The 27,413-nt window shown below is 49.8% G+C and overlaps 1 protein-coding gene and 1 long non-coding RNA gene across 2 annotated transcripts; both read left to right on the top strand.

Moving 5' to 3' along the window:
- On the top strand, nucleotides 1-27,413 carry Gpi (glucose-6-phosphate isomerase). The gene is made up of 18 exons (XM_031386168.1): nucleotides 1-328; nucleotides 1,071-1,161; nucleotides 1,401-1,469; nucleotides 3,422-3,541; nucleotides 10,442-10,525; nucleotides 10,606-10,752; nucleotides 12,273-12,344; nucleotides 13,049-13,093; nucleotides 15,109-15,162; nucleotides 21,468-21,528; nucleotides 21,832-21,875; nucleotides 21,971-22,123; nucleotides 23,811-23,940; nucleotides 24,103-24,179; nucleotides 25,383-25,511; nucleotides 26,655-26,730; nucleotides 26,839-26,905; nucleotides 26,989-27,413. The coding sequence occupies exons 1-18, from the start codon at nucleotides 207-209 to the stop codon at nucleotides 27,122-27,124; spliced, it is 1,677 nt and encodes a 558-aa protein (XP_031242028.1). The 5' UTR covers nucleotides 1-206; the 3' UTR covers nucleotides 27,125-27,413.
- On the top strand, nucleotides 17,479-21,310 carry LOC116102017. Its single transcript, XR_004122972.1, has 2 exons — nucleotides 17,479-20,647; nucleotides 20,746-21,310. It is a non-coding gene; the product is annotated as an uncharacterized LOC116102017 (long non-coding RNA).

The following is a 27,413-nucleotide window of genomic DNA, read 5'->3' as shown; positions in this document are numbered from 1 at the left end:
ACAGCTGCTGGCAAGGTCGTCTAGCGGGCGCGGAGGACAGAGGCGGGGCGGGGCCGAGGCAGGCCGGAGGCGGGCCCCGGAGGGGCGGGACCGGACGCCTGCGCCATAAAGGCCGCTGCACGCACTGGTGCTGGCTTGCTGCGCGCTGCCGCTCCTCTTTCCTTCTTCCGCGCTCTTCCTGCTCCGTGTACCTCTCTGGTCCCGCCATGGCTGCGCTCACCCGGAACCCGCAGTTCCAGAAGCTGCTGGAGTGGCACCGCGCGAACTCTGCCAACCTCAAGCTGCGCGAACTTTTTGAGGCGGATCCGGAGCGCTTCAACCACTTCAGGTGCACGCACGATGTCGGGGCTCCTGGGACCCCCCAGCCGCCCTGCAGGGCCCAGGCTGGGGCCGCACTTTGTCCTTGATGCCTCCTTGGAGTAGGTACTTGGGACCCGCGTGCTAGCCGGAGGGCCGAGGCTGCTTAGTCATTAGGAGGAATCGGCTCCTCCTTGGGGATCCCTTCGCCCCCGCCTCTCAGTCTCAGCCATTTGAGTAGCGATTTCTAACCACCCGTGAGGAGGAGGAGGAGCCGTAGCTGGCGCGACAGGCACGAGAGAGCTGTCTCTTCCCACCTGCTCCTAGTGGGCTTTGGTCGGGCAGGGTGGGTAGGCTGAGATTTCCTGGGAGCCACGGTGTAAAAATAGAGCGGCGGAGGCACGGAGTAGAGCCAGAGAGACCTGTGAACGACTGCGAAATAGAAGGGAGGGTGGAAGAAATCTTACATGTGATGCGTCCCCAGGCCTTGTCACTGATGCTGGGAGGCGCGGGACATGGGATGACCACCTGTGGTTCCTCACTGGAAGTCCCTGATACCTCTCTATGGGTGTTCCCTAGTAAGGCTGAGACGTGGAGCTTGCAGGGGAAGCTCTGCGTTTCTGCAGGCAGCTGCACCGTCCTCCACCTAAACCATGCTCCTGGCCCAGGATCTATCTACACCTTGTTTCTGTGGCATGGCTTCCCACACTGCACTGCTACAGGTCAGCCTTTGTGGCTGGGGTGTGACCAGCAGCTTCTGCATCTTCCTACAGCTTGAACCTCAACACCAACCATGGGCATATTCTGGTGGATTACTCCAAGAATCTTGTGAACAAGGAGGTGATGCAGATGCTGGTGGACCTGGTAATGTTCTGATTGGGGAACCGTGATCTCTGGTTTGGGTGTGGGGTCCTGCTGTTTGTTTTGGGTTCTAGGTCCAGGTGTGGAGTGGTATCCCAGGGGTCTCCAGGCCCTGCTGTTTGAGGAGACTCTTCGAAGGCTGTGGAAAAGGAATCTAGCTAGGAACAAATATCTGTCAGCCTCACTGGGGGGTGATAGCCAATGAGGATAGGATACAAGGCCTCAGTGGCTTCTCTTCCTAGGCCAAGTCCAGAGGCGTGGAGACTGCACGGGACAACATGTTCAGTGGTTCCAAGATCAACTACACCGAGGTAAGCACTTACCCCCAGCCCCCTTCGCCCCTCTTCCTTCCCTTTGCTCGTCAGACCGTTATCAGCACTGCCCTGTGTCTTCACCCTTACTCTTAAGCAATGCTTTTGCCTCACGAAGGTGCTAAAGGCTTTCCTTTGGGGCAGGGGGGTTTGGGGTGTGTGTGTGCAGAGCTTTGGGGTGTGACTTCTCTGAGACTGGCAGCCTGGACTTGGCAGGCAAATTGGCACAGTTCCTGGTGTCCAGGGAGGGGCACAAGCCAAGCCTGAAGGGAGGGATTTGCTTAAGGCTTGCTGAGACGTTTCCTTGGAGAACTTCAACCTTGATACTCTGATGGATCCTCGCTGCAGGTTGTTCTAGTGACAAGAAGAATCATGTCACCAAAGATTTTTTTGACAGAAGGAGTAAATAAGAAGTGAGGGTAAGACAGGGGTTGGACTTGGTGTGGAAGCCTGCAGGCATAGTAAACACTGAGAATTTTTAGTGTTGATTTTTTTTTTCTAGAAAATAATTATTTTATTGAATGGCTTGAATTCCACCCCGTTTTTCTTTTTTAACTTCTTCTCCCTTTTTTTTAATTTGGTTTCACATCATGTACCACAATCCCACTCATCTCCCTGTCCCTTCATATCCCTCCTCTGCCCTGGCAACCTCCCCTCAAAAGAAAACAAACAAAAATCAGTGTCTATTTTTTTTTCTTTTAATTATGAATGTGTGGGTATACGTACATGAGTACAGGTGCCTATAGAACTGTCAGGTTCTCCTGGAACTGGAGTTAGAGATGATTGGGAGCCACCCAGGGTGTGTATTGGGAATCCAACTCTGCTCTTTTTGTTTGTTTGTTTGGTTGGTTGGTTTTTGAGACAGGGTTTCTCTGTATATCCCTGCTCTTGGAATTCACTCTGTAGACCAGGCTGGCCTCAAAATCATAGAGATCCTCCTGCTTCTGCCTGCTGAATGCTGGGACTAAAGGTGTGCGCCGCCATCACCTGGCAAGTATGTGCTGTTAACTGCAGAGCCATCTCTTCAGCCCTGAGTCTTTTTACATGTGAGGAATCTAAGGCTTGGAGGTCAGAGGTGCAGTGAGAAGCAGCTGATCTCACACCACTGGGCTTGTGTGCTGTGAGGGAGGCCACAGTCAAGGAGGTCTTCCTTTGAGAGGGAAGGGTGTGCATTTGCTTAAGGAAATGGGAAGGAGTGAGACTAGATAGACAGGGTAGGTGGGCTGGCCTCAGACCCTCTCACACAGTGGGAACCTCTCTCTATACATAGGGTAGGTGGGCTGGCCTCAGACCCTCTCACACGGTGGGAACCTCTCTCTAGGTTGAAGTTGCTTTCCTGACCATCTGGGGCCTTTATACTTGCTTCCTTCCAAGGCTGCTATTGTCTTTAGCTGCCTGGGCCCTTTTGCCTTTGTGGCCAGGTGAGCCGCTTGGCACCTGTCACAGACCTCTGTTTTGGTTTAGTGTGTGGCAATTGTGAGACTGTTTGGTGAGGGGAGCTTCTGTTGCCTCTTGCTTCACATCCTGAGGCCTTGGGACATTTTTAGAAGGTACCAGAAACAAGAAGCTCTCTCCTCAGGAAGGCTGAGCTTATGGCTGAAGGAGCTTATTGGCCGTATCTGTTTCGTCACCACTATACATTGCACATCTTCAGTCAGGCCTTTCATGCTCTGGGGTCCTTCAGGCCCTTAGGGGTTGTTTTAGGCATGATCAGGTCCTTCTGTGTCTGCTTCTGACTGTTCACAGCATACAAGCGGGGCACAGGATTTCCTATCCTCAGAGTCCCAGAATGGTTTTCACTCCCAGGCTCTCTGTATAAGATGATGATGTTAATGGATGCCTGGACCTGCTTGTCTTGTGCAGAAGGTTGACTTACACTGTACCTTCCCCAGCTGGGACCAGTCTAGCTCTAGGGTCTATGGTGCTCCTCATTCTCTGACCTTCATCTCTAGGATCGGGCGGTACTGCATGTGGCCCTTCGGAACCGGTCCAACACACCCATCAAGGTGGATGGCAAAGATGTGATGCCAGAGGTGAACAGGGTTCTGGACAAGATGAAGTCTTTCTGCCAGGTAAGCTGATGCTAGCCTAGACCCCTGTGTCTTTGCCGGTGTGTATGTGTGCTCTCCCTAGAGGCAGGACTTAGTTCGTGTTGCAGCCTCGGGTGGGGGTGACCTGTGTGGTTGCTGACCCTGCTATCTCTGCCAAGACCTGAATTTCCCTCAGCTCTTCTCAGACTGAGCACGCTCTTTTCGTCCCCCAAAGTCTGGGATTGTAGGTGCGCACCACCACAACCTGTTACATGGTGCTGGGGGGCGTTGGGTGGAGGTTGTCAAACTTGAGGCTTATGTGATAGGAGAGCATGCTGACAACGGAGCTGCAGCCTACTTCCCTCCCCACAGCTTCTGTGCAGTATAAAAATAGAAAGCATGGCCTGGGTCCGTATTAGTGCACATTACCACACCATACACATACCCCATTGTTTTCCTTCCTCCCTCTGTCAGTCTGTCCTAGCAGGGTCTAACTGTGTAACCCTGGCTGGCCTGGAACTGGCCTGTGTAGACCAAACTGACCTCGGACTCATAGAGATCTGCCTGCCTCTGCCTTCCGAGTTCTGGGATTAAAGACATGTTATGCCGTGCCCAGCTGACCTCATCTATCTGGGTATATGGGGGTGGGGGTGGGAGGCAGTATGGATTACCTTAGAGACGAGCTGACTTAACCTACATAAACCTTTGTGGCCTCGGTGTGTATTCCCCAGGGTGATCCTGCAAGGGTTGTCTGCCGGACGTTATCAGGTCTGGAGTGCAGGGGTGGTGCATGGGCGCTGTGGATGTGTGCGTGTGTCTGTATGGGTTGGGCATGCTCAGAGAGTGATCATCTGGTCAGCTGTAAGCATTCTGGACTTGTGCCTGAGAGCAGCTGCTCCCACATGTGGCTGGTCAAAGTCGGCTTGCCTTGGCCAAGAGCCATTTTTAGACCTGAAAGCAGCATTTATCTTAAAGGCCTGGCAACACCTGCATATATGGCTTCCTGGGATGAAGAAAGCTAGGAACCCCCGGTGGGACTCTGGGTTTCAGAATGTCCCTAATGTTTTGAGTGTGAAGGGCATTCCTGGCCGTCTGTCTGCTGTATGTGTGGCAGAGTGGGAGCCAGGTGCTCTAATCACGCTATGTAAGCTCAGGCATGCTGGGTGGACAGCACAGTGTTAGTCCCCTCCAATGCTGTTGCAGGATGGCACCCCCTTAAAGCTGGCTGTTGGATTGGCTGGCTCTAGACTGATGGGTATTTTTAGTTCAAAACGCACAGCTTGGATATGGTGGATCATACCTGTAATCCTAGCACAGGGAGCCTGAAGTAGGAAGATTTGCCAGTCCTGGGCCAGCCTGGGCTATGTGGGGAGACCCTGTCTCAAGTCAAAACACCCAATGAAAAAACAAACAAAACACTGCTGGCCAGTGACAGTCCTGGTGAGGAATTCTACTTCCTGTGACTGGTCCTCTCAGAAGTGAATAATACAGCCAGGCAGAGTGTTGCTTCTGCTGGTCCCAGCAGTGGGAGAGTCAGGTCCGGGCCAGTGAGCCTGGCATGCGACAGGCTAGCACTTGTAAAGAGAAATGGTAACTGTTTGAAACAATGGATATCCCAGTTACTTTGACCTGATTGCTACTTAAATCCAAAGTATCACACAGTAAAGGAGAAATAACCAAAAGAAAGCCTCCCCTCATTTGTCAGAATTGTCAGTAACTGTGGCTGTATTGTCCTGCTGTACTGTTAATTATTGGTCAGGCATGGTAGGTAGCACACCTTGTCACCCAGCACTCAGGAGGCCAGCCTGGGGTACTGTGGCGGCACTGTTTCAAAACACAAAACAACAATGGTGTGTGTCCTAATACCTCATATACAGGAAGAAAGGCTGTGTGAACTTATATTAGAAATGTGTTTTTCTCTCATAACTTGTGTGTGTGAGGGGAAAGTACTTGCTTGTGAGTGAGACAAATGTCTAGAACTCTAATTCCAGTGGATCCAGTGCTCTCTTCTGACCTCTGTGGGCACCAGGCATGCATGTGGTGCATATACATACATGGAGAAGACACGGATACACATAAAAATAATCTAGTTAACCCACAAGTTTATCACCGTTTTTTGTTCTACTGGAATTGATAGGACATTCTCCATGGCAGTTTTTGTTTTGAGATGGAGTAGCACTGGTTGGCCTAGAGCAGAGGCTTTGAACTCATGGAGATCCCCCTGCCTCTGCCTCTGCCTCCTAGTACTGTGATCAAAGGTGTGCTCCACCACACAGGGCCCTCCCATGGCAGTTTTAATACCATCTTTTAATTTTTTACTTGTGTTCCTGGAGATAGAAGCTGGGGCTTTGGCTTGCTAGGCAAGTGTTTACCACTGAGCTACATCCACACAGAGATGGTTTAACAATCTGAGTGGTGGTTTGCACTTATAATCTCAGCACTTGGGAGGCTGAAACAGAAGGATTGTTTTGGGTTCGAAGCCAGCCTGGGGTTAGGGTTAGAACTAACCCCCACTCACTTTCTCCAGAGGCCTCATATAACCCATTACAGTAGCAGACAGAAGTATAGGGGCAACTAAGCTAGGTGCGTGTATACACAAACCTGTTTCCTTTCATGCAACTCCGGAATACCATCCCTCATTTGAAGATGAGGTGTAGAGACAGCCACCGGATGGTAATGAGCCAGGCATGGGGGAGCTGATGTAGGACCACTTTACAGAGACGGGGAAGACAGAAGAGTTCATAGTCCTGTTGGTGTGGTTGGGATTTTTCCTTTTGTTTTGTTTCATTTTTGAGACACTGCCACTGTGTAGCTGAAGCTGGCTTGAACACCTGATCACTCTGACTCCATCTCCTGAGTGGCAGAAGTGTTGGGATACACCACCATGCCTAGCTGGTTCATGCGATTCCATGGCTTAACAGTCAGTTAATTCGTTCTCAAGGCTTGGGAATGATTCTTTAAGGCCCTTGGCTTCCTAAAACTCATTTTCTCCAGGTAAAATATAGCCTGTGCTTACAGCTGCCTAGTCTTCTCAGCCTCCTACTGTCTGTGGGAAGTCGTCTAAAGGTCTCTTTTAAGTATCTAGTATATCTCCTCACTTAGCTCCATTCAGTTCAAGAAGATACAGTTTCAGATACTGTAGTTCTTACAAAAGCTTAATGCATCTTAAAAGACTCAGGAAGAAGCTTATTGTGGAGCGGTCGATCAGACAGTAGCTGTATGCATGGATTTCTTCTATGAGGTCTATATAGAGCTTAGAACCTGATAATCTTACATGTATTTATTTGTACACCACATACATGTGCCACAGTGCATGTGGAGGTCAGAGTACAGCTCGTGGGAATCAGTCCTCATGCACCATGTGATTCCCAGGGAATGAGCTCAGGAGGTCATGTCACTGGCCCAAGATAAATTCCTTTGCATTTTTGCTTCTGAGCCACTGAGGGCCACTGGGACCCTGATGCCACTTGGGAACCTCCCTGTGTCTGACTGAACATTTGTGTCTATCTACCTTACCTCTCTCAAGTTCTTGGTTTTGATTTTTTTAGTTTTGTTTTGTTTTGTTTTTTAAGACAGGGTTTCTCTCTGTAGTCCTGGCTGTCCTGGAAACCACTTTGCAAACCAAGCTGGCCTCAAACTCACAGAGATTTAACTGTCTCTGTATGCCTCCTGGGTGCTGGGATTAAAAGTATGTCACCATGCCCTGCTCGTTTCTCTGAAGTTTTAAAAGATCTTTGTAGACAGGGTCTCATGTATTCCACACTTGATATGACATTGGATTTAGGTTCCTTTCCTTTTGGAGTGCTGGGATTACAGGTGTGAGCCACCATGCCCAGTTTATACAGTGCTAAGGATTGAACTCAGGACTTAGTACATGCTAGCTAGGCCCTCTATCAACTGAGCTACATCTCTAGCCCAACAAAGATTTTTTTTTTCTTTGATTAATTTTAAGACAGGGTTTCCTTTTTTTTTTTCTTTCTTTTTTAAAAAATATTTTATTTCATGTCTTGTGTATTTGCTTGTATGTTTTTTTAAGGATGTATTTATTTTATTTAAATGAGTACACTGTGGCTGTTTTCAGATACACCAGAAGAGGGCGTCGGATCCTGTTACAGGTGGTTGTGAGCAACCTTGTGATTGCTGGGATTTGAACTCAGGACCTCCAGAACAGCAGTCAGTGCTCTTAACTGCTGAGCCATCCCTCCAGCCCAAGATAGGCTTTCTTAACATAGTCTTAGCTATATTGGAACTCACTCTATATACCAGGCTGGCCTGGAGCTCAGAGGTGTGTCTGCCTCTGCCTCCTGAGTGCTGGGATTACAGGCATACACCTTACAATTTCCAGCAATATTTCCTGTCTTTTCTTTTTTTTTTTTTAATTCTTCTCATATCTTACATTCTCTCTGTACTTTCCCTCCCTGCCCTCCCCCCAGTCTATTCTGGATACCCTCTCCTCCCCTCTCCCCCAGATCCACCCTTCCCCAGGCCTCCCAGGGAGATCAACCAAACACAGTACAACAGGCCACAGTATGATCACATCAAGACCAGACAAGGCAACCCGATAGGTATAGGGTCCGGAGAGTATTTCTATCTTTTCTTTAAACCTATACCAGCAGCCTCCTCAGGGGTATCTAATCTTTTTTAGGGTTTCACTTACTTTTAAAGCTTTCTGTCAGTGTTAGGTTTGGCTTGTTTGTTTGTTTGTTTAGAGATTCAGTGGTCTTAGAATCATGACAGTCCAGCCGCCCGCATGCTGGCATTATAGGCATAAACTACCACAAACACAATTTGTTTTAAGTTTCAAGAATTTTATTTTGTGTGTTCTGTATTTTGCCTGTGTGTGTCTGCAGTATGTGTATGCATGCATATAATACCCCCTGAGGTTAGTAGAGAGGCTTAGATTCCCTGCAGCTGGAGTTACGGATGATTGTGACCTGCCTGCCATGTGGATGCTGGCAGCTGAACCAGGGTCCTCTGCAAGAGCAGCTGGTGCTCCACTGCTGAGCTGTCTCTCCAGCCAGGGTTGAGGTTTTCACTAGGACCCTGTCCTGAGACTTGCACCAGTTCTCTATGGTTGTGGAAGACTCACACCAGAACTCAGCTTACAGCAACAGGAAACACAGCGATTTCACATGGTGTGTCTGGGTCAGAAGCTGGGGAGCAGTTTTACCTGCATGGGGCTCTGTGCTTACTAGTGCTGCTTAACAGTGGAGTCAGAGTGTTGGCCCATGCTGTGGTTCTCTGAAGGGGTCAGTTCTAGAAGATTCCCTCTGTGAGTGATAAGTTAGTGCTGCCTGTTGGAAGGAACCCTCAGTTCATTTCCACATGTCCCAGGACTGAGTGTCCTCCCAGCGTGGTAGCTGGACTTGTTTGAAGAGAGAAATCAGAGGGCTGGAGAGATGCTTCCTCAGTGGTTAAGAGCACTAACTGCTCTTGCAGAGAATCAAATTCAATTCCCAGCACCCACATGGCAGCTCACAGCCATCTGTAACTGCAGTTCTGGGGGATCTCATACCCTCGCCTGGCCTCCACAGGCACAGTGCACCTGTGGTACACAGATGTGCATACACACAGGCAAAACAGTTATGCCCAAAAATAAAAGACTACATTGATCAGGGGAGGAGTCAGAGAGCAAAGCAGAAGTTGTTATGACCAAGCTTCCCATTCACAAAGTCATCTTTACAGCACCTTTGCAGGGACACAAGCCAGCACTGTTAAGCACAGTGGGAATTCTACTATAAGGATTTGTACCAAAAAAAGAAGAATCATTTGGAAGGAGCTGCATGTACTAACACAGGTTATGATCCCAGCAATCAGGAGGCTGAAGCAGGGGACTCCAAGTACACAGTCAGCCTGGACTATGTGCATAATAAGACTGTCTCAAACCATATGGGCTGGGGATTAAGCTCAGTGGTAGAGTACTTGCCTAGTATGTGCAGGGCCCAGGATTTGGCCCACATTTATTTGTATCTCTGCATAGAGACTGGCTGGTTGCTTGTCCCTAGTCAAGATCAAAAAGTTGGTCTCTGGCTGAGTGTCACTGTGAGACCACTGTGAGTCCCACTTTGGCAATGAGGACCTAACAGGCCATCTGGTCAAGAATGTTCTCAGAGAATGGTTTACAGTACACATGCTTTTGGTCTTTGAGTAAGTGGGATTTACTAAGTATGTAGCAAGCAAAAGTTACAAACAACAGATAGCAAAACATCATTAAATTGGGTGTTTACAACATCCCCGCAGAGCAGCTGGAGTAGCCCAGTTGGTTGAGCAAGCAAAGTAATGTTATCAAAGCGGGTGCTTATGATACTCAGCAGAAATGATAGGAGAAGCCCTGCAGAAGCAGTTGCATTACAGTCACCAAGTGAGAGACTAGATCAGTACATATCAGCTTTCTGTCAGTGTGTGTGAGTGCTGTGTGCACTTCTGTGCGCCAAGTGTCCCAGGTGTGTGTGTGTGGCACCTGTGGAGCTCAGAAAACGTCATCAGATCCCTGGAATCGTAGTTTCACATGTTCTGAGCTGCTACATGGGTGCTGGAAACCGACCCTGGCTCCTGTGGAAGAGTAGCCCTTAAGCCTAACCACTGAGCCATCTCTCCAGCCCTGGGCAAGCATTTTTATGCCATGAGATAAAGAGGTGGCCTCTCCTTTCTGCCACGGAGTTAGGAAGCCAGCCTGCCTTGGGACAGGGAGTTTGGAGGCCACTTGAAATAAACATTGAAAAGTCTGGGACAAGAAAGCCCCATTACTCCTAGAGTCTGTTTAAACAGTGTGCGACGGACTACTAGGATAATGTCACAGAATGTGACAGGGATCTGGTTCTGTGACTGCCAGAGGCTCCTGACAGGGCCTAGCAGTTGTCATTTAGATAAAGGGACACAACACAGGAGGGATGACATTTGTGAGCTGTGCATTTGGGTTAATCACATCTGCCTCTGTGACAGCGGGTCAGGAGTGGTGATTGGAAAGGGTACACCAGCAAATCCATCACGGACATCATCAACATTGGCATCGGAGGCTCTGACCTGGTAAGGAGCGCCCAGCTCACCCTGGGATGGGCTGAAGGTTGGGAACAGTCACTCTCTAACATTGCCCTCTCTTCCTGCAGGGACCCCTCATGGTGACTGAAGCTCTCAAGCCTTACTCTAAAGGAGGTCCCCGCGTCTGGTTTGTCTCTAACATTGATGGGACCCACATTGCCAAAACATTGGCCAACCTGTCCCCTGAGACTTCCCTCTTTATAATTGCCTCCAAGGTATGGCACTGGGGGAGGGGAGGATGGGTGGATTGCCCTCGGCAATGGAGTCTCAGGAAGGAATCTGAGTGAATGGGGCTTTGTGGATCTGGTTAGCACAGATGCCCTCAAATGGTTTCCTTGTCTGGCGGCAGCAAATGAGGCTCACCTAATAAAAACCCGAACTGTTCAGTTTGGACTCTTGTCATAGGCAGTACCCCCTTACTTTATGTGATCTTTGCCTGCATGTGTGTGCTTTCGTGTGTGTGTGTGTGTGTGTGTGTGTGTGTGTGTCCTCAGGCTCTCATACAAGCAAGGTAAGCACTCTACCACTGGACTACATGCCCAGCCTTTTGTATTGAGACAGACTCTCTCTTAGTTATTCAGCTGGCCTTCAATTCAAACTGTAATCCACCTTGAACTACTTCCTGCCTCACCTGCTCAAGTACATTACAGACAGGTCCTTGTCACCAACATGTGTCTGAAACTACCTTCCCCCCACTGCCCCTAGCTGTGTCTCTGTGTAGCCTTGGCTGTTTTGGAACTCAGAGGTCTGCCTGCCTCTGCCTCCGAAGTGCTGAGTGACCTACCTACCTACCTACCTTCCTTCCTTCCTTCCTTCCTTTTATTTATTTATTTCATTTTATGTGTATGAGTGCTTGATCTGTATGTATGTATACCTACATGCCAGGAGAGAGCATCAAATCCTGTTATAGATGGTTGTAAGCTTCGTGTGGTTGATGGGAATTGAACTCAGGACCTCTGAGAGAGCAGTCAGTGCTCTTAACCACTGAGCCATCTCTCCAGCCCCTGATACTTCTTTCTTAACAGATCATCTGTTACCTTCTCCCTCCTCAGTTTCTTCCCCACCCTCCCTTTTCAGGGTTTTGAGGCAGGGTCTTTACTAGCTGGGTGTAGCCCCCTCTCCCAGCCCCGAGCCCTGGGGATCCAGGCATATACCACCACACCTGACATGTTTATTATGCCTCTCTGCTTTCAGAGCCCTGGCTTGATAATATAAGTGTTTATTATCCTGTACACCTTGTGTACCCTAATACAAATAATAAAAAGTCCATCTGAGGACTATCTAAGATGGTTCAGCAGGTAAAGGGGCTTGCCATTAAGCCTGATGACCTGAGTTTGATCCTGTGTCGTATGGTAGGAGAGAATTATTCCCAAAAAGTTGTCTCCTCACCTCCACCACATGTACTGTGGCACTGTTATGCCTATACACATACACATACACACACATTAAATAAATGTAATAAACTTGAAAAGTAGAATTTCCATCCGAATTGTGAGATCCCGCCTAGGCTGGATTAGAAAGCTCAGCGTCTACTCAGCCCCTCTCTGGGAGATGCCTGGGAGTTTCAGTGGGGCCTTCCACACCTAGAGGTAATGATAGGCTGCTGGGCGCACGCACTGCTGTGATATATGCTTGTGGGTGGCTCTAGTAAGTGTTGCCCATATGCTAACCAGTAGCCAGTGTGCCCTCTGCTGCCCACCCTGGACTGGGCTGACCACCACGTGTTTCGTTACAGACCTTTACCACTCAGGAGACCATCACCAATGCAGAGACAGCAAAGGAGTGGTTTCTGGGAGCTGCCAAGGATGTGAGTGGGTGGGGTCTCTTGGAGGTGGTGGGGGTATGTGTGTTCTGAGTTCTCCCACAGATGGAGCTTGGAGGGAGGTGCGTGCATGTCCTATGTTCCTCCCCACTCCCCACCCCCAGTGGCTTTTTCTGCTGAGGTATAAACAGGAGAAGGCCTTTGTGGCTTCCTTTTGTCAGAGCTTTGGCCTTAGCAGAACCTGTCTACGAGCCCTTTCTTTCTTCCATTCATTTTTAATAGTTTCCATGTTGTGACTGAGGATCCTTTCTTTAAGTCCCTTGGTCCTTGGAATCATCTTTGCTCCCAGGAACCACACCCATTTTCACTGGGAGTCATTTTAGTCCTTGGCCCTGTGTGCCTTTGAGGGGGGATGGGCAGGCTTGCTTGTGGCCCTTATACAAGCCACAAGCTTTTTATTTTCTTTTTATTTGTTTGTGGCAGGGTCTTGCTATGTCGTCCAGGCTGGTCTTGGACTCATGGCAATCTTCCAGCTCCAGTCTCCTGAGTGTTAGGATTGTAGTCATGTGCCACCCTCTTTGTGCCCTCTTGACCTTGACCTTTTATGGGTTCCTATAACTGCCTCAGGGCCAAAAAGAGAGAATAGTTAGTCCTGTGTAGAATCTGGTTTTCTCCATTGATGGGGCATCCCCACCCTTAGAGGCCCCTCTGGGATGGGTTTGGTATAATCTGCTTCTCTCTCCTTGTAGCCGTCTGCAGTTGCAAAGCACTTTGTTGCCCTGTCTACAAACACGGTGAGTGCTAATTTTGCATGCCCTCATGGGAAAGCCCGAGCCATGAGAAAATTAGAATCCACCAAGCTCAGTTGTCTGGTTCCGGGTAGTGTCATGGCTGGGGTGATGGTATAGAAGGCTCACTGAGAGGTGATTGGTCTTTCTCCGTTCAGTCTCTAATCCTGAGGAAGGGCAGGCAGTCAGTGGGATAATGTCCTCACCCATCTCCCAGGCCAGACTGATGCAAGAGCTCCTACCCACATAGGATGTGCAGAAATCTTGTTCCTCCCTAAAGCTGTTAGGCCTGGTAAATGAATGTGCTTTTTTGTTGTTATTGTTGTTTTGTTTTGTTTTGTTTTGGAGGTTTTCTGTATGGCCCTTGGCTGTCCTGGAACTTCTCTGTAGACTGTGCTGGCCTTAAACTCACAGAAATTCACCTGCCTCTGCCTCCGAGTGCTGGGATTAAAGGCCTACACCACCACCTTACACCCTTTTTTTTTTTTTTTAAGATTTATTTGTTTTATTTTATGTGTATGTTTTGCATGTATGTCTGTATACCACATGCATGTCAGTTGTCTATAGAGATCAGAAAAGGCATTAGCTCCTCTGGGGCTGGAGGTAGGGATGGTTGTTAACCACTCTACTGGGAATTGAACCTGGGTCCTCTCTAAGAACAAGTGCTCTTAACCACTGAACCGTCTTTCCAGTCCTCAATGTAACTTCTTTTAAATTAATTGTTTATTATTTTGCAGGTGTGTGTACATGATATCTGTGGGCATACACACACACCAGTGGAGGTCAGAGGACAGCTTTGTGGTTCTCTTCTGCCTCTGTTATGTGGGTTCCTGGAATCAAACTCCAATCTCTAGGCTTCTACAGCAAGTGCCTTTACTGTGAGCCATCTAGCTAGCCTTAGATAAGAACTTTTTTGACAGAGACTGACTGTATAGCTCTGGCTATCCTGGATGGCCTCAAACTCACGGAGATCCACCCACATTTGCCTCCTGAGTGCTGGGATTAAGGCATTTGCTACATTGCCTGCCATGACTTTTCTCTTGTAATTATTTATTTTAATTTTATGGGGTGGGGTAGGTAAATGTGGGCTTGCAGATACCCTCAGAGGCCAGAGGAGGGCATAAAATACCCTGGAACTGGAGTTACAGTTGGTTATGAGCTGTCTGATGTCTGTGTGAGGAGCTCACCTCAGGTCTAATGCAAGGGCAGAGAATGAATGCTTTCCTGCCAACTTCCAGATTGGTTACCCTAGGACTGTGTGAGGTGAGGATAATGGGATTAGAGCCCCGATCATGTCTGCCATCTCACAGTTGGCCTGACCTTGAGCCTGCATGAGGTGGGGGACGCTCAGCACTGCTCAGCAATCAGAGTGAGGGCTGCTCTCGGAAGCACAGCCGTGTGGCAGTGCAGTGCAAGGCAGAGCTGGGAACCATGAACACACCTTGGTCCTTCTGACCACCCTTTGCCTCCCCTCCTTCCCACTTCACCCTCCAAAAGGGTGGGGTCCGGCCAGATGTCTTGGGTTGCTAATATGCGCCTTGTCTGCCTTCATACTATCAGTGGACATCTCCACTGAGCATAGGTACCGGGCGTCTGGATTGGCCTGCCCACAGCCTAGGTCCGAGAACAAGGCTGTCTCCTTAGGGATCTCTCAGGTGGCCTCATCTTCTGGAGGGAGGCTAGGCCATAGCCCAGGCTTTGTTGCCTGGTCTGGGGAATGGCCTCTGGGTTTGAGTGCCAGATGTTGAGGACAGGGTATAAGGGTTGATCTACATCTCTGGTTCTTACACACCAGGAGGAGGTTCTGTAGGCTTAGGACTCCTGGTTTGTCGGAGGGGAGCTAACTTGGTGGACAGTTCTGAGTGAGCAATCTTGGGTGTTACCCTCGACTCAGAGCCTACTTCCTGGGGTTGGAAGGAAAGTGAGGGGTTCCTGGAGCTTGTCATTCCTCCCTCCCTGCAGCTCCTCTTCTTGACTCTCTAACAGATATTCCCTTACCCCTCTTCCTTTGTATATTCCAGGCCAAAGTGAAAGAGTTTGGAATTGACCCTCAAAATATGTTCGAGTTCTGGGATGTAAGTATGGGCACTTTGTGCTGTGTGCTTGGTGTGTCCTTTGCCGAGTCTTGGCTGCTGAGCCAACAGGAGGGGCCTATGAGGTCAGGTCAGCATTTATCGAGCACTTGCTGCATGTCTGTCTCCCTCTGGGAAAGGCAGAGAGGCCCTGAGGGAGGTTGGGTCTGTGGGCAAGTTCCTAGTTTACAACGGGAAGTGATACTCCCCTGGGTGCATTCCAGCTGCACCCACTCTGAGGTAACCAGAGCCACCGCTGCCCTCTCGATTAGCCGAGGTGAGTTATTCTCAGGCATGACCTTTCTCCAGGCTGCAGCCATGGTCTATAAAGGCCAAAGGGCAGGGTAAGGCAGGTCCTGGGCCTGGTAGGCTGAGAAGAGACCTGCAGGAACAGCTGAAGTCTGGGCAGCTTGCACAGTGAACCCCACTTCAGATGGTAGACCTGCGTGCAGATCACGCTGTAAGCACATTTCTGGGGACTTGAGCCAGGCTTGACCAGGAGCCCGCCTTGCAACCGGCCTGAGCTCTGCAGCCCTGTGAGGATTCAGAGTGCAGGGCTACTGTGGGTGTGGTGTGTGTCCTGAGAGTGCAGGGCTACTGTGGGTGTGGTGTGTGTCCTGAGAGTGCAGGGCTACTATGTGGGTATGGTGTGTGTCCTGAGAGTGCAGGGCTATTGTGGGTATGGTGTGTGTCCTGAGAGTGCAGGGCTATTGTGGGTATGCTGTGTGTCCTGAGAGTGCAGGGCTACTGTGTGGGTATGCTGTGTGTCCTGAGAGTGCAGGGCTACTGTGTGGTTATAGTGTGTGTCCTGAGAGTGCAGGGCTACTGTGGGTATGCTGTGTGTCCTCAGAGTGCAGGGCTACTGTTGTGGGTGTGGCTAGGCAGAGGTGTATTCTCTGACATATCTGCAGTATACCCAAGAAGGTAGGGCATTTTCCCACCAGCCTTTGGACTGGAGGCTCTTTTCCTGTTAGCATCACCAGCCAATGGGTAACCTTGCTTTGAAAGTTCTAAAACCCCCCTATCTGAAAATTAGATAAATAAATAAATAGTTTTCTTTCAGTGCCTAGGATCTGTACACACTAAACAAGCACTCGACCACTGAGCTGCTCCCCACCCCCCTTTAAAGGAGTTTTGAGACAAGGGTCTCTATGTAGTCCAAGCTAACCTGTAGCTCACAATATAGCTCAGGTTGGTCTTGAACTTGTGATCGATCCTCTTGCCTTGGCCTCCCAAGTGCTTAGATTACAGGCATGTACTGCCACAGTTGGTCTAATGTGTAGGAGAGACTGCTGCCTCACTGTTCTACACCACCTATTGTGTCTGAGTTGACTCCCTTGTAGATGGACCAGTTGTTACCATCCTTGGCACACATGCCGTGGTTCAGATGAGGAACCCCTGTTGGGAAACTGGTTTCTAACAAATGTTCCCTACCTGCTGAAGGAGCAGGGGCCCCCTGCTAGCCTGGGAGCCCAACAGAATGGGACGTCCATTGTAACTGCCCATTGTACTGAAGATTGCTGCCATGTGACAGAAATTTGTGTCTTGTGGGCAGGGTCAAAGAGTGATATTTAGGTGCAGCGAACAGGAGTGTAGGGCTGGCAGGGCTGGGAGTGGAGACCTCGTGGGTCAGGCCACACGTAACAGCGTGAGAACGGGTGTGGATGGGCACTGCTGAATGGAGGTGATGATGTGCGGAGCCCAGGAGCAGGACTGAGCATCTGGAGTTAGTCTCTCAGGTGAGACAGATGTCAGGCAGCGGAGTGCTGCACCGCCTGAAGGGCCAGTCGTCAAGGCCAGTCCAGTGAGGTCTGTGTGAGTGCTGCGGTCTGATCTGACATGGCCTGGTGTGTCTAGCTTCTGGACCCAGCACGTGTATGCTGCTGAGCTTAGAGTCTCTTGGGGCCAGAACTGATTTTGGCATCTGAGACTGATATTCACAAGTTATCTTTCCTCAGACGATGGAGTCTCTGAGGTGTGTGTGTAGTCATGGCGGAAGTCACAGGAGCTCGAATTGGGTCTGAAAAGGAGTGAGGATAGGTACGGGTGGGATCAGGAGAGTCTAGCTTATGACATTAGCTAGGTATACATCTTTGTAATCTCAGGTGCTTGAGACAGGAAGATCACAAGTTCAAGGCCAGCCTAGGCTATATAGTGGGTTCTGGGCCAGCCAGACCTATCTAGTAAGATTTTTTTTTTTTTTTTTTTTTTTTTTTTTTTTTTTTTTGGTTTTTCAAGACAGGGTTTCTCTGTATAGTCCCTGGCTGTCCTGGAACTCACTCTGTAGACCAGGCTGGCCTCAAACTCAGAAATCCGACTGCCTCTGCTCCCCAAGTGCTGGGATTAAAGGTGTGCGCCACCACTGCCCGGCCATAAGATCTTATTTTTAAACAACAAAAAATGAATAGTTCTAGCAGTTGAGGTCTGAAGGGTTTGTGGAAATACATTGCCTGGCCATGTAGGAAGATGCTGGGTGGTCTCAAATGTGCCCATATCAGGGTCTCTGGTAGCTTCTGTGGAGAGAGGATTGGATAGTAGTGAGCTGATGGCTCAGATGACGTGACCCCAGGCCTCAGCGTCCTTGCCAGATCTTCCAAGGTGTCACAGGCTCTTCTCTGTCATCCGGTGCATCGGGGTGGTGTTATGAGGAGGGCAGGAATAGGCGGGTTATTTAAAAGGCAAGGCCTGGGGCAGATGGATAGGTCAAACACAGGCTGGGACACTTGAGGGGCTATGTCAGTAGGGTGCAGCTCAGGAGGTTCATGAAACATAAAGGTCAGGAGACCATGGTCTTCAGAGAGAACATGATAGCTAAGGCCAGAGTCACACTCCGGAAGCAGGAAACCCTGAAATTTGGCAAGTAACATTCGTTCAGGCGTGTGGTGGGGTCTGCTCTGATGTGGTGTCATGGCTGAGGTCTCAGGAGCGACTGAGTGACTAATAGTGAGTGGCTGGGTTTCCCCGTGGAACCAGAGGAGCTGGGCTAGGCACATGTAAGTAGAATATGGCAAGCAAAAGGTGCAGGGGTGGTAGATAGAGCTCCCTGGCTTGGTCAGCCCCCAGCATCACAGGAAATGGGAGGGGGGCAAGTGGAGCTAAGTCTCACAGATAGAGGGACTGAAGTGCCATGACTGAAACCAGCCCAAAAGCTTGTGGTCAGGTGACTCCTACACAGTTCTGGTAGTGCACAGGTAGGTGATTTGGGGTCTCACACCTAGTGGGAATCAAGGGGTGGAGAGTGCATGCATCTAGAAAGCACTGAAGCCAGGTCCTTACAGGTGTGTACACTGAAGCCAGGTCCTTACAGGTGTGTACAGTACAGCTGGCAGACGAGGTTGCTTCCTGGCCTCCCTGGCCTCCCTGGCCTCCCGGGTAAGATATGGAAGAGGCTGCTGAGGTCAGACCGGTGCTCGGACACCAAGTCTGCCGGACTTGGCTAAGCGCAGTGAGAGTACATCCGGTAACCTCGTCCGTGGAACCGGTAAAGAGATGGTTGATGTGAGGCACCGCTGTTAGTAAATCCTCTCTCAGGTCAGTTTGGCCGAGTAAAGTAGACAGAGCCAATCTGTCAGGTGAGGCCTCGGAGCCAAAGAAGAATTGGTCTTTGAGGTGCTGTGTGAGGAAATGAAGGTGAGTGGAGTCAATGTCTGAGGAGAGAGCTAGGGACTTAAGGTGTGGCGTGAGTGGGCATCTCTGCATTTTCCAGGTATGGTCATGCCCAGTGTGTGAGACTTCACCTGGTTAAAGTTGAAATGTGGCCAGGCACGAGAACATGGAGGTCAGTCTCTAGGGTAAGGCTTGTGGAACCTTTGCCTGGCATGAGGTTGGGTTTTTGGGTATGTCAATCTGGAGTGAGATTAGCAGGTGAGGATCCATGGAGGCTCGAGTTCACAAAACTGCCTGTGCATGAAGTCATAGTCAAACCTGGGGAAGAAAGTACATTAGGGCAGGTAGGTGGAGCTGGCCGGTTGGATGGACAGAGTGTGTGCATTCAGGGTCAGGTAGATATGAAGAACTGAAAGCCCAGGATCACATACAGGTAAAGCAGAACTAGCCCATCTGGAGTGTGGTCTGGTGAGGTGAGGCATGTTTTTCTGGCCTTCTGGGTATGGTCTGAAGAGCCATGGTCAACATCATGTTCCACAGCCCTGGCTCACCAAGGACATGCAGGGGAGCCAGGTGCAGAGTATATCAGTAGGCAGAGCTGATCTCCAGAAGATACATCCAAACAGATAACAGATATGTGGTTTAGCACCTCTCCTTTACAGCTAGTGGCGTTCTATTCCTGTGTCAGCCTGAGAGGCTTGAGAAAGAAAGTTGCTCCTGTTCTTTCCTTTGAGTTTTTAGTCTCTGTTGTAAAAGGCTACTCCTGGCTGGGCAGTGGTAGTGTATGCCTTGAATCCCAGCACTTGAGGGTCAGAGACAGGTGGATTTTCTGGGTTCAAGGCCAGCCTGGTCTACAGAGTGAGTTCCAGGACAGCCAGGGCTATACAGAGAAATCCTGTCTCGAAAAACCATAAAAATAAAATAAAATAAAAAAATAAAAGGTTACTCTTGCCACAGGACTCTTGTATATACCACTCAGGTGCTTCTCTGGATGAGTGTTTATTCAGATCCAAGGTAGACATGGGTAAGAGGCTCAAGGTCTGTGAGTGTGTGAGGAGACGGAGGAGGCACAGGTATGAGGCTCTGGGTCTGTCAGTGTCTGAGGAGACAAGGGAGACACGGGTCTGAGGCTCGGGGTCTGTTAGTGTCTGAGGAGACAGAATGGGTGCAGGTCTGAGGCTCTGAGTCTGTCAGTGTGTGAGGAGACATGGTAGGTAAAGTATTAGTCTCTGTGTCTAATCTGGACCAGTGGCCTCAGATCTGGGTGTGTCAGTGACCAAGAAGACATGGTAGGTATGGGCCTGGGGTTCTGGATCTGTCAGTTTATGAGGAGACAGGATAGGTAGAGGTATGAGCACTGGTCTGTCAGTGTCTGAGGGAGATGGTAAGTACAGGTGTGAGGCTTGGGGTCTGTCAGTGACCAAAGAGACAGGGTAAGTATGAGAATGAGGTTCTGGGTCTGTCTATAACTTAGGAGACAGTTTAGACATAGGTATGAATTAGTGAGTCTGTCCTTGATCAAAGAGACAGGGAAGACACAGGTATGAGGCTCTGGGTCTGTTAGTGTCTGAGGAGACAGGGGAGGCACAGGTATGAGGCTCTGGATCTGTCAGTGTCTGAGGAGACAGGGGAGGCACAGGTATGAGGCTCTGGATCTGTCAGTGTCTCAGGAGACAGGGGAGGCACAGGTATGAGGCTCTGGGTCTGTCAGTGTCTGAGGAGACAGGGGAGGCACAGGTCTGAGGCTCTGGATCTGTCAGTGTCTCAGGAGACAGGGGAGGAACAGGTATGAGGCTCTGGGTCTGTCAGTGTCTGAGGAGACGGGAGGCACAGGTATGAGGCTCTGGGTCTGTCAGTGTCTGAGGAGACAGGGGAGGCACAGGTCTGAGGCTCTGGATCTGTCAGTGTCTGAGGAGACAGGAGAGACACAGGTATGAGGCTCTGGGTCTGTCAGTGTCTGAGGAGACAGGGGAGGCACAGGTATGAGGCTCTGGATCTGTCAGTGTCTGAGGGGATAGGTCCTGGGTCTCTCAGTGTTTCAAAGGTAAGTTCAGTAGAAGTATGAGTGCTTGAGGAGATGAGGTGTGGCACAGGTATGAGGAACTAAATTTACCATCAGTGTCTGTAGGCATCAGCAGTAAGGTAGGCACAGGTATAAAGTTCTTAAGTTGTGTCTGAGGTATGTGTTGTGCACGGGTATGAGGGCTTGGTCTGCCAGCATCTGAGGGGATGGGATTGTGAACAGGCATGAAGGTCTATGTAGGTTGGCATCTGAGGAAAAAGGTTTAGCACAGATCGGGAGCTCTTTCCGTCAGCACCGAGGAGGTAGGAACAACCACAGGTCATGGGGAGGCAGCTGAAGCACACAGGTATGAAGCCCTGGCTTTGTCAACACTGAGAAGGCAAAGCTGTCTGCCAGTGCTGAAGAGACAGGAGCTGACGGATGGCAGAGGTTTAAGGCCTTTGGTCGGCCAGGAAGAAAAGGCCAACCATGGTAACTTCTCTACTCTATGGCTGTAGCTTTGATTGGTCCCATGTAGAGGGTCACCAGCACTGGGCTGCTGACTTCCTAGGAAGAGTTGGGTTTCGTCAAGCCCTAGAAGCTGTACCCGTGGAAGAGTGGCTTTCCAGGGACAGGCGTGGCAGGGGGGAGGGGGGAGGGTGTGCCTGCCCTACTTCAATGTCCTTTCTTTCTCTCCTAGTGGGTAGGTGGCCGCTACTCGCTGTGGTCCGCCATTGGACTTTCCATCGCTCTGCATGTGGGTGAGTGTGTCCCTGAGCCGCCTGCAGGAGGCAGTATTGCAGAGTGAGGTTGATGTTCTATCCATGAATGCCTTGCTTAGCCCACAGGCTTCCTGCCTCTCGCTTCTGCCTGCAAACATTTATCTTTTAGTACTGGGAGAAAGAACCATAGGGTTGGTATCATGCTCAGGGCCACCTCTGAAGAGAGAGGCTTTCTTTCCCTCCTTCTCCCGGGTCCCACTTTTCCTGGTTCCAGAAGAAACTAACCAGCTTCCGGGAGGACACAGGGGTGGCACTTCTGCTGATGCTGCTTTTGTGTCACAGGTTTTGACCACTTCGAGCAGCTGCTGTCCGGGGCTCACTGGATGGTGAGTGCTGGGTGGCCTGAGACGTGTGTAGGTCACAGCCCCTCCTTCCTCTCCTGACAGCTGCTCAGCCCCCATTCACCTTGCTGTTCTTTCAGGACCAGCACTTCCTCAAGACACCCCTGGAGAAGAATGCCCCTGTCCTGCTGGCTCTTCTGGGCGTCTGGTATATCAACTGCTACGGCTGTGAGACCCACGCCATGCTGCCCTATGACCAGTACATGCACCGCTTCGCTGCCTATTTCCAGCAGGTACCGGCCCCTGGGCTATGCTTTGGGAGGTCTAGTGGCAGGTCTCAGTGCCTCGCCTTGCGCTTGGGTGTGGCCGTGGTTCATCTCTGCTGCTGGATTCATGGCTCATCTTGGTAACCGAGCCCTTTTCCATCCATGTTGTCAGCTTTATTTCAGCACTGTGAGAAGTGCCCTGTCCAGACACGCCCTGGCTTGCTTGTGGGCATGTCTCTCTTTGGCTCTCTCCTGTCATTGCTATTCTTGGGTGGTGGTGTGAGCTGGGACTTGTGACTTATATTGTGGCCCAGGTGTACTTCTTCCACCTGGATGGATATGTTTGGTGACCAGAGAGTTTACAGCCGTACCTTTCTGTATTTGTAAGCACAAGCAACAAAAATTAGCACCCTTGGGGCCTCTGACCCCATGTCCATGTTTGGTCTGGGCATGCCTACCTGCTTAGTCTCCTCTCTCTCCTTTTCCTTGAATGTGTATTTGTATGTGTCTGTGTGAGTGAATGCCACATGAGTGCGGGGTGCCCATGGAACCCATTAGAACTGGAGTTCTGGGTGGTTGTGAGCTACCTGATGTGTGTGCTGGGAATTGAAATTGGATCCTCTGGAAGAGCCCGAAGCACTCTATAACTACTGAGCCATCTCCTATAAATGTGACTTACTTGTCTGAGTGATCTTATCCGAGGTTTACTGCCTCCATCTGCTAACCTAGGCCTAATCCTGGAAGCTTCTAGCCTCCGTACAATCTTAACTAGGCCTAGAATGTTTTTAGCCTCTGAGACTTACTGTTGAATAAGCTCACCCCTTCCTAATTCTTTCTGATCTTTGGCTGACTGATTCAACTCAGCTGTTGGGGCTCAAACTCCTCTCCCAGCTGATTGCTTCAATCCGGCTTCTCTCAGTTTCTTATTGAACGGCTCTGCTTGGTCTCATACTAACTCTGGCAGTCTGTTCTAATCTTCTGGCTCCTTTTCATTCTCTGGCTTGTTCTGTCTTCACCGGTGTCTAGCTTGTTCTCTCTCTCTCTGTAACTTATCTCTGTGAAACTCTCCTGATAAAACTGCGCCCTTTTTCTGCGCTCTCTCCAAGGAGCTTTCCTTTGTCTTCTCATGAGAGTTGGGTGTATCCTACCCTGTCAAATCTTTCTCTGATTTGTCACTTTGTCTGCCAGTCAGTCAGACATCACTTTCAAACATGAGTGTTTCCTTCTACAAACTAACTTTAGCTTCATTGTTTGGGATTAAAGGTGTGTGCCAAGGGCTGAGCCACACCACAGCTAGAAGCATGTTTTTCTCAGTAAATGTGACGACAGTCTTGGGGTTCACAGTGTGATCAAATATCCTGCAACAGTCTTCCCAGCATCTTCATAGTTGTTCTGAAAGTGAACAAGTTTTGACTTATCAATTTGCATGATTTTGAAAGGTCATCTGGGTCAAGAGTGCAGTAGGCCGTCTTCCTGGGTTTCCTTAGGCCACCTATAGGAAGAACAAATAAGGAGATCCTCCTCCTGCCTCCAGGCCCATCTTCTCATGCTTGTGGTCCTTATAGTAGTCTTTAGCACAAAGCTCAGGAGCCTGAGGACTCACATTTACAGGATTCCCCACATGAAGCTGATTTAGGCACCCCAGGAAGGGTCCAGGCAGTTTGTGACAGGCAAATCTTACAGGTAGAGGATTGAGTTTTTGTTCTTATTCCAGGGTGACATGGAGTCCAATGGAAAGTATATCACCAAGTCCGGGGCCCGGGTGGACCACCAGACAGGCCCCATCGTGTGGGGGGAGCCAGGGACCAACGGTCAACATGCATTCTACCAGCTTATCCACCAAGGTAGGGTCCGTCTGTCCTGGGCAAGTGGGTGTGATGCCTGCCAGACTGAGGATGGGACAGCAGGGACCTCCTGCTTAGGATAGTGGCTTCCTATAGGCTGCTTGGGTAGCTTCCATGGGCTTAGGGTTGTATGGATGACCACTGTCCCCTTGCCCTTAACAGGCACCAAGATGATACCCTGTGATTTCCTCATCCCTGTCCAGACACAGCACCCCATACGGAACGGTCTCCATCACAAGGTAAGAAGCCTGTCTGGACTGGTGTTGTGGGGCAGCCCTCCTGCAGCTGCCTGGCTCGGCAGTTAGATTAATTCTCTCACTGCCACAGCAGATGACAAGTTTACTGCCTTGAAACACAGTCTGTTATCTCAGTTCCCAGAGTTAGAAGCCCAGCTGGGTTCCTGTCTCATAAAATTCATGGGCCAAACTCAAGGTGTTGGTCTGAATTAGTTCCATCTCTGCTACTGTGAGAAAAGACTAAGCAAGAGCAGCCCTAGGGGCTTACATGTCACAGTCCATGACTGGGGGAAGCCAGGAGAAGAACTTGAAGCAGAGATCATGGGTGACTTGCTGTTCGCTGACTTGTTCTCAGGCTCATGCTTAGCTAGTTTTCTTACAGAGTCCTGCCTAGGAATGGTGCTGCCCCCAGTGGGCTGGGCCTTGCTGTATCAATTAACAATCATGACAGTCCCCCAAAGGCCAGTCTGAACTGGGCAGACTCAATTGAAACTCCCATTTCAGGTGACGCTAGGCGAAGTCAATTTGACAAGTTAAAGCCTAGAATACTTGGAAAAAACATGTTCATTCAGGTTTCTGGCAGGATCTTCTTCTCTGAGGACCAACATTCTGGCTCCTTACTGGTGGCTGAATGTCCTTTTTTCTTTTGTTTTGCAGCAGGGTCAGACAATACAACTCAGGCTGGCCCTGAACTTAGTAATCCTCTCGCCTCGGCCTTTTGAGTGTAGGGATTGGAAGGCGTGTGCCTGCTGTACTATGGTTACAGCACTGTTGACTTGATTCAACTAGAAAGGGGAGTCAATGCTTCTCCTTCTTAAAGTCTTAAAAGATAATCATTAGCAGGACCCCTTATCACGTACTGAATATTCTGCTAGGCAGTTTGGTGAAGTGGCACACACCTGTGATCGTAGGCCAAGAAGGAGGATCTGCCAGTTGAGGGCAGCGTGAGTAACTGAGCAATGACCTGTCTCAATTTTTAAGAAAGGATATGGTTGTAGCTTAGCAGAGGACACTTGGGTTCTGTCCGCTAAAAGAAAAATTAATAGTTATCATTGTCACCCTCCTGTGCCATCCCATGTGGCCTCCTTCCCCACTCCAGTTGAGCTATGCAGCGAGTGGACCTTGCTGGAATGCTAATGCCACCTGAGATCGACTGGGCAGTCTCTGTCAGTGCTTGCTGCTGTAACTGTATGTCTCTCTTGCCAGATCCTCCTGGCCAACTTCTTGGCCCAGACGGAGGCCCTGATGAAGGGGAAGTTGCCTGAAGAGGCCAGGAAGGAGCTCCAGGCTGCGGGAAAGAGCCCAGAGGACTTGGAGAAACTCTTACCACACAAGGTCAGCTTTGCTCCTCAACTTCAGCCTTAGGGTCTAGAGGGATTGAAGGGTCAGGGTAGGGTCTCATGGTTGTTTGTCCTACACAGTTGGAGGTCTGTTCCCCCAGAGTAAATGTCCCACGCTCTAGGGTGGAGTGCCTTCCTCTTCAAAAGCTTGGGGACCAGAATTAGCCTGGGGACTTTCTCCCATGCCCTGTATATTTTGGCAATCTTCTTTCTCTTCCTCTAACTCCTCCCAGATCCATCTACCCACCCAACTTTATATTCTTTCTATAGGTAGGTAGGGAGAGAGGGAGGGAGGAAGGGAAGAAATAAATAGATTATATTAACAGATAGTGTTTTAGTTAGAGTTTACTGCTATGAACAGACACCATGACCCAGGTTCAGAGGTTCAGTCCATCATCATAAAGGCAGGCAGCATGGCAGCATCCAAGTAGCCATGGTATAGGAGGAGCTAGGAGTTCTACCTTTTATTCCTAAGGCAAACAGGAGAAGACTGGCTCCCAAGCAACTATGCCTACAGTGAACACCTACTCCAACAAGGCTTCACATCCTAATAGTGCCACTCCCCGTACCAAGCTTATCTAAAGCAACCATAGATAGATAGATAGATAGATAGATAGATAGATAGATAGATAGATAGATAGATAGATAGATAGATAGATAGGTAGGTAGGTAGGTAGGTAGGTAGGTAGGTAGGTAGATAGGTAGATAGATAGAACAAAAAGCATAAGAAGTTAATGAACAACAACATAAAAACATGGCATCTGTTATCCCCTCTTCCTGGTTGTGCCTCTGGTCCTGGGATGTGGTTCATAGACTTAGTGTCACTGTTTGGAGGAAAACTCATTTTCCCTTTCCTGGCAGCTGTTATTTGCAGCTAGCTTAGAGGCAGGACTTCCTGTCTTCTTTTCCTCCTCTGTGGTAGGATTTGGTCTGAGTTTCTAAGTGCCTTGGACCTGTTGGGTCCGGGAGACAATGTTTCCTTGTAGTCATCCACCACCTTTGCTCTTAGAATCTTTCCAGCTCCTCTTCTGCAGAGACCCCCGAGCCTTGAGGGAAGGGTTGTGTATAGACACCCCATTTAGGGCTGAGTGCTCCAGAGCCTCTTCCCATCGCTGAGGACATTTCTTGTTTCCTGCAGGTCTTTGAAGGAAACCGTCCGACCAACTCTATTGTGTTCACCAAGCTAACACCCTTCATTCTGGGGGCCTTGATCGGTGAGTGGGGAGAGAAAGGATGGGCTGGCTGGCTTGGGGTCACTTGGATGGGGAACAGGAGGGAAGGAAAGGATCCCTAACAGGCACCGTCTGCTGTTTCCTCTGCAGCCATGTATGAGCACAAGATCTTCGTTCAGGGCATCATGTGGGACATCAACAGCTTCGACCAGTGGGGGTGAGTTGCTGAGGAATCTCTGTGCTGCTTTTGGGTTGTCTCTAGAATATGGCTCATCCTCCTCTTCCACCCTTCCCTTACAGAGTGGAGCTGGGGAAGCAGCTGGCCAAGAAAATTGAGCCAGAGCTGGAGGGCAGCGCTGCCGTGACCTCCCATGATTCCTCCACTAATGGACTGATCGGCTTCATCAAGCAGCAGCGGGACACCAAAATAGAATAAATCCAGCCGCGGGCCCTACTGACTGCTCCTTCATGTCCCTTCTCACCATATGTACTGCATGGTCCTGCCCCTCCCTGCCCAGAGCTCACCACCGGTAGTTGGCCTGGACTACAAGGCTGTTGGGAGAAGCTGGTCTGGCACTGCCATCCACCCACTATACACCCTTCCTGTTGAAGCAGGTGGAAGGGCTTTGATGTGTCATGTTGTTCTGACCTGTATTCACATCCCAGCTAGAATAAAGACACCTAGAGGAGGCATGGGCTCAGCCTCTTCAGTTTACTGAGTTTAC

Source organism: Mastomys coucha, unplaced genomic scaffold, assembly GCF_008632895.1.
Source record: "Mastomys coucha isolate ucsf_1 unplaced genomic scaffold, UCSF_Mcou_1 pScaffold21, whole genome shotgun sequence".
In the NCBI taxonomy this organism is placed as follows: domain Eukaryota; kingdom Metazoa; phylum Chordata; class Mammalia; order Rodentia; family Muridae; genus Mastomys; species Mastomys coucha.
The sequence above is the reverse complement of the archived record's forward strand: the minus strand, read 5'-3'. Positions and strand labels throughout refer to the sequence as shown.

Bases quoted from the DNA above. Each gene is read 5' to 3' on its own strand.
- Gpi (XM_031386168.1), top strand. From the start codon at position 207: ATGGCTGCGCTCACCCGGAACCCGCAGTTCCAGAAGCTGCTGGAGTGG. The intron at 24,180-25,382 runs GTAAGAAGCCTG...CTCTCTTGCCAG, and splicing joins GGAACGGTCTCCATCACAAG to ATCCTCCTGGCCAACTTCTT. The intron at 25,512-26,654 runs GTCAGCTTTGCT...TGTTTCCTGCAG, and splicing joins AGAAACTCTTACCACACAAG to GTCTTTGAAGGAAACCGTCC.